The sequence below is a fragment of the Neophocaena asiaeorientalis genome, unplaced genomic scaffold, assembly GCF_003031525.2.
Source record: "Neophocaena asiaeorientalis asiaeorientalis breed wild unplaced genomic scaffold, Neophocaena_asiaeorientalis_V1.1 scaffold150, whole genome shotgun sequence".
In the NCBI taxonomy this organism is placed as follows: domain Eukaryota; kingdom Metazoa; phylum Chordata; class Mammalia; order Artiodactyla; family Phocoenidae; genus Neophocaena; species Neophocaena asiaeorientalis.
Window position 1 is genome coordinate 3,354,812 of NW_020176571.1, and position 5,614 is coordinate 3,360,425.

The 5,614-nt window shown below is 54.1% G+C and overlaps 1 protein-coding gene across 3 annotated transcripts in view; it reads right to left on the minus strand.

The window, feature by feature from the left end:
- TSPAN11 (tetraspanin 11) overlaps nt 1-546 on the minus strand; it is a 64,794-nt gene extending 64,248 nt beyond the window's left edge. For all 3 annotated transcript variants that reach the window (XM_024733449.1, XM_024733447.1, XM_024733448.1), the window contains exon 1: nt 485-546. In XM_024733449.1, coding sequence (XP_024589217.1) covers nt 485-500 — 16 coding nt within the window. In that variant the 5' untranslated portion in view covers nt 501-546. The remainder of the gene's footprint in view (nt 1-484) is intronic.
- Nucleotides 547-5,614: the final 5,068 nt, after the last annotated feature.

The window sequence follows — 5,614 nt, forward strand, 5'->3', positions numbered from 1 at the left end:
GGGCTGCAGGGCCAGCGGGTGAGGACCGCAGCGGCGCTCAGCCCCGCGCTCGCTCTGCACTTCCTGCGGCCGCGCCCCGCCTCCTGAGCGCCCACCCCCGGCCCCTCCAATACCCGGGCTCCTTCTCCCACCGTCCCGCCGGCCGCCCGTCTTTGTTAGGGGTTGGCCTTTCTCCCGTTCGGAGCGCACGAAGCGAATCCAGTCCGAGTCAGGGCAGCTGTGCGGTGGCCCCAGGGTCCCTGCGAGGCGGGGGGATGGATGGATGGATGGATGGGTGGATGGATGGAAGTCGGGCGCCTTGCAGACACCCTACCCGGGCCTCCCGGAGGTCTCCCTGTCCCCCAAGTGGGCCCCTAGTGGGGCGTGAAACCCCTCAGGGTAGTGGGGGAAGCTGGCCGTGGGGGTGTGCGGGGACTCCAAGGACCGGCCCGAGTGATCACAAAGAGCCTCCCCTTCCTCCCCGCTTCCCCCCAGACCCACATACACAAGGAAGACCCCATCCCAGCCCTGTCCTTCTGAGAGTCCTGTGGGCCGTCAGCTTTCCATTTCCTGGGCTCTGGGAGTCAAGGTCTCCTCCTGGACTGGAGAAAAAAGCAAGAGTCGACACAGCCCATCTGTCCCGCCCTGGCCCAGAGCAAGGGCAAAGCTGCCTGAACTGGATCCAACCGGTGGGGCCTCACGGTTCCTGTTACTTGTCAAAGCAGCAGAGGCCTGAGCTTACCCAACCGTGGTCTTTTCAAATTTGAGCACAGAGAGCGCCGTTACCCATTTACCAGGCTGTTGGTCCAGGGCTGACAGCCATCCTCCCCGCACCTCGGGCTGTGAAAGGGGGGCAGAGGGGAGGTGGGATGGGGGCCTCTGAGGGAGGTGACAGTCCCTGGGGAGGAAGCACTGAAATGGGGGGTGACTGGGGAAGAGGCAGCAGAGGCGGGTCTACAGAGCTGCTTGGGGTGAGGGTCTCAGGAAGGAGGCCTTCGGGCCGCTGGGGGAGAGGGAGACAACAGGAGCACCGAGAAGCTGAGATGAAGGACGAGTGTAGACCAGGCCGGGCAGGCCGGGCTGAGGGCAGAACCCTGTCTAAGCAGGGGAAGGGTGGGTGAAAGAAACTGCCCCGGTTGGCGGGGGTCTGTGCAGTGCCTGGTGCCACATCACGGAGGAGAGGGCAGGTCCTGCAGGGGCCCAGCTCCAGGGGTGCCGAAGAGGAGGGCGCCCAAGGAAACGGGGCTAGACTCGGCGATGAGGCGCTCCTCAGGGGCTTCTGAGAGGGTCCCTTCAGTGGGGGCAGGATGAGCCGGGTCCCCCCTCCTTGGGGGCATCCGGACCCGATTGGGTGATTTACTTCTGCTCCAGAGGCCACTGAAGGGCCATCCCAGCTCCGGAGTTTCCTGAGGGATCAGCTTCTGGGGAAACTGCGTCCAGTTCAAGTTAGTCTCTGCTGTCCCATTTCTCTCACTTTTTTTTTTAAGATTATTTATTTATTTATTCTATTTAGTTTTGGCTGTATTGGGTCTTAGTTGCGGCATGTGGGGTCTTTCCTTGTGACATGCGGGCTTCTCTCTAGCTGTGATGTGTGGGTTTTCTCTCTGTAGTTGTGGCGCGCAGGCTCCAGGGTGCATGGTCTCTGTAGCTGTGGCGCGTGGGCTCTAGTTGAGGCACGCGAGCTCAGCAGTTGTGGCGCGAGGGCCCAGCTGCCCCGCGTTGTGTGGGATCTTAGTTCCCAGACCAGGGATCAAACCCGCGTCCCCCTCACTGTAAGTCCAGTGGTGGACTCTTTACCACTGGACCACCAGGGAAGTCCCATCTCTGTTGTTTTTTTTTAAATAGAATTTTAAAAATGTATTTATTTATTTTTGGCTGCGTTGGGTCTTCTTTGCTGTGTGCAGGCTTTCTCTATTTGCGGTGAGCGGGGGCTACTCTTTGTTGCGGTGCACAGGCTTCTCATTGCGGTGGCTTCTCTTGTTGCAGAGCACAGGCTCTAGGCGTGCGGGCTTCAGTAGTTGTGGCTTGCGGCCTGCAGAGTGCAGGCTCAGTAGCTGTGGTGCACGGGCTTAGTTGCTCCGCGGCATGTGGGATCTTCCCGGACCAGGGCTTGAACCCGTGTCTCCTGCATTGGCAGGCGGATTCTTAACCACTGCACCACCAGGGAAGCCCTCATCTCTTGCTTTCTTATAGGCATTGTCCCTAAGAGTCCCTCCCATTGACGCCCAGCTCTCCGTCTCCGTGCGTGGTCTGTTTCCCAGAAATCCAAACTGAGGCAGAGGGTCAGTGAGAAAGGGGGCTGAACAAAGGAAAGGTGGGTTGGGGGTAGAGAAGAGGCCATGAACCCCCAGCACCGCATTCAGGGTGAAGGCCGAGCCTGTGGTGGGAGAGAGGCCAGAGCAGCACAGAATGTGAAGGCCCCTCCGTGAGACCTCTGGGGAGGACCTGGACCTCTGGGGAGGACCTCAACCTCTGATGAAGCAGTTTCAATTCACAGATGTGCCGGAGAAGGTGGTGTTAAAGGAAAAGCCTGAGAAACGGGTGGTAGAAGATGGTTTTCTAAGAGGTAGAGGAGAGAAGGGTGGAGGAGGCCTGAGTGGGAGAAGAGGCCGTCGGTGGGGTGAGGATGAGGGGAAGTGCATGTTCACGAAAGTCAGTGTTGTTGAAACCGTAGTTAGGAGGGAGAGGGCAAAATACTCCGGAGGGACCTTTAGCAGTAGGAGAGGGCCAGTGACAAATGACCCTCTGAGCCAGGATGTCCGCTCTCCAGCGCTGGCGACATTAACATCGAGAGTAGCGAGCCCATGGAAATGTGATATGCAATTAAAAATTTCCCAGTAGCCCCATTAAAAAAATGTATGAAAAGACACAGGTAAAATGACTTCAACACAATATATCTAAAAATGTGATCGTTTCAACATGAATCAATATAAAAAGCTATTAAAGAGATGTTTTACATTTTCTTCAAACTAAGTCTTCAGACTCTGGTGCGTATTTTACACGCACAGCATATCTGAATTCAGATGCTGCCTCTACGTTGGAAGTGCCTGGATTTCATAACATTTATGATTGAAGAAGTAGATTTATAAACCTAAGTTGCTCTATACATACTTATGTTTTCCAGTAACCACATCAAGTGATCAGTTTTAAAATTTAAGTTTAGGTTAATTAACTTGTTGAAATAGAAAACTTGGTCCTTCTGTTGCACTTACACATTGCAAAGGTTCAATAGCCATGCATGGCCAGTGTTCCCATGTCAGACCTCACGGATGTGAAACCCCAGACTTCCAGAGTTTGGTCTTTGTGTCGTCCGCACCTTCTATGAAAGAATGGACCTTCTGCCCCCTCTCCGCCCCAAGAGCTGCTCCACTAACAAGATCCTGATCTGTTCCATTTTATTCACACTTGGAGACGTTGGCGGGTGAGGATCCAGCATCTGTGGGAAAGGAACTGGGGGTTGGCTTGGATCCCCCGGGTGAGGCGAGGGAAGTGAGCTGTGAGTTGGACATATTCCATTCCCATCCTCCTCCCGTGTTCTCGTGAGGAAGGCCATGGTTTCCTGGTCACACTGGCTCCTCCAAAGGCTGAGCTGATAATTCAGAGGACAGATCTCATTGTCAGGATCCACACGGTCATAGTTTCCCCACCCCCGCCCCAGCTCCGAGCACTGACTGAGTCACAAACGCCTGGGCTTGGCTTCTGGGTCTCGGCCTCAGCTCCTCATCTGCAAAATGGGAAGAGTACTCCTTCATTTGGGGAAAAAACAAACAAAAAACGGAGGGGCCGGTGAAATCCCCAACAGGAAGCTACAGTGAAGGAGGAGTTTTAGTCCCGGACTGGGAGACCTGTGCTTCTCATCGGGCCTGTGGCACATCTGCTGCCCCTGGCTGGGGACAGGCAGCCCCTGCCTCCAGTCTGTATTCTAGCACCATTTGCTGGCTTACATCAGAGAAAGATGCATCACGGATGCTGGAGGGATGGGACTCACAGAAACTCCTTTAGAAATGTAAAAAATAATAATAACATTTAGACTTCTTCCCTTAGATCTCAACTGACCATCACCCATTGTTTGGAGGCACAGGGTAGATGTTGTGGGGCGCCCTTCATGCCAGCACGGGACCTGGTAATCCTGAATTCCTGGCGACGGTACCTATGTCCACTCCCAGAGATGGAGTCACAGAAAACACCTTTGTTTTGGGTGGGTGGTTACACACACACTCCATGTCACACACACACAGTCGGCATCCCCATTCCCAGGACGTTCAGCGCATCAGCTTAGCGGTCAGGTTGGACCGTGAGCCATCACAGGTCAGGAAATGTAAAACTTGGATTTCTCCATCCTCTAAGTACAAGCCTGTCTTCCAAAACAGTTTGCAGTTAGTGCCCAGGAGGGTTGCAAGGACATGAAGCTTCCCTTGACAACCTCTTCTCCTGCTTCCTGACATTCCTGCGTGTTAAGCCGTCGTCCTGACGGGGCCCCGATGAGACCTCTTTGTATAGACTCTGTTGAGTTCCCTTCTCAGGAGGAACAGCCACATCCCTGCAGGTGGACCCACCCAGGTAGAAGGCACTGCCCTCCACGTGTGCATCCTATGGCTGTGTGACTCAGCCGGTCTCCCCATCTTTAAAATGAGGAGAAACTCATCTTAAGACTATTGCTACCCTCTGAGCATGGGGGCTGGTCTCGGGTTCTTCATATGACAAATAGAGAAAAGGAGCCTCTGGTCAGCACCTTTCCCTCTTCCAGGAGGCCTGGGGAAGGACAGGATGTTAACTATTGATCAGTTTGGATCAGCTTGACTTCAGCCTGCGTTTCACTGGGAGCTTGATGACCAAGCTACTCCTTTTTGCAACAATTCCTGGTGCTTCTTAGGCGGTGGTAACGGAATGATTGTGGCACCAAACCTCACAATCTCAGGGATTATTCCCACGACAGAGACGTCCCAGCAGGAGTAGGAGTTTTTCAGCTGTTGCGAGGCACACTTCCAATGACACCACGAACATTAGTTGTGCTAATTAGTGCTTGAAATAATCACTGATCTTCATTAACAGTGTCAGAAGCACTGCTTAGACTGCTAGCCATGCTCTTGGCATTCTTCATGAAGGGCTTTACAACCTGCTTCTTTCCCAGAAGAATATTAAGGCAAAACATAGAAAAACACACCTAGGGTTCAGAAAACGTAAGGACAGACAGCTGAGCAAATGTACCAGCGACGTGCAGAATGACACTGACTCTTTACAACTGGAATTTTTTCGTATGCATGGCACGCGATGCTAATCCTCTCTCCTGTTACTTTGGAAGTGCTCGGAGCTTGCTTTTATAACTGGGGCATAGGCTCTCCCAGGCTCAAAGGTCATATGCCAGGGAGGAGGGGAAGCCTTTGGATAAACATGGCAAATATTCCTGGAGCATTTATGTTATTTAAGATTTACCTATTTGGGGCTTCCCTGGTGGCGCAGTGGTTGGGAGTCCGCCTGCCGATGCAGGGGACGCGGGTTCGTGCCCCGGTCCGGGAAGATCCCACGTGCTGCGGAGCAGCTGGGCCCGTGAGCCATGGCAGCTGAGCCTGCGTGTCTGGAGCCTGTGCTCCGCAACGGGAGAGGCCACAACGGTGAGAGGCCCACGTAACGGAAA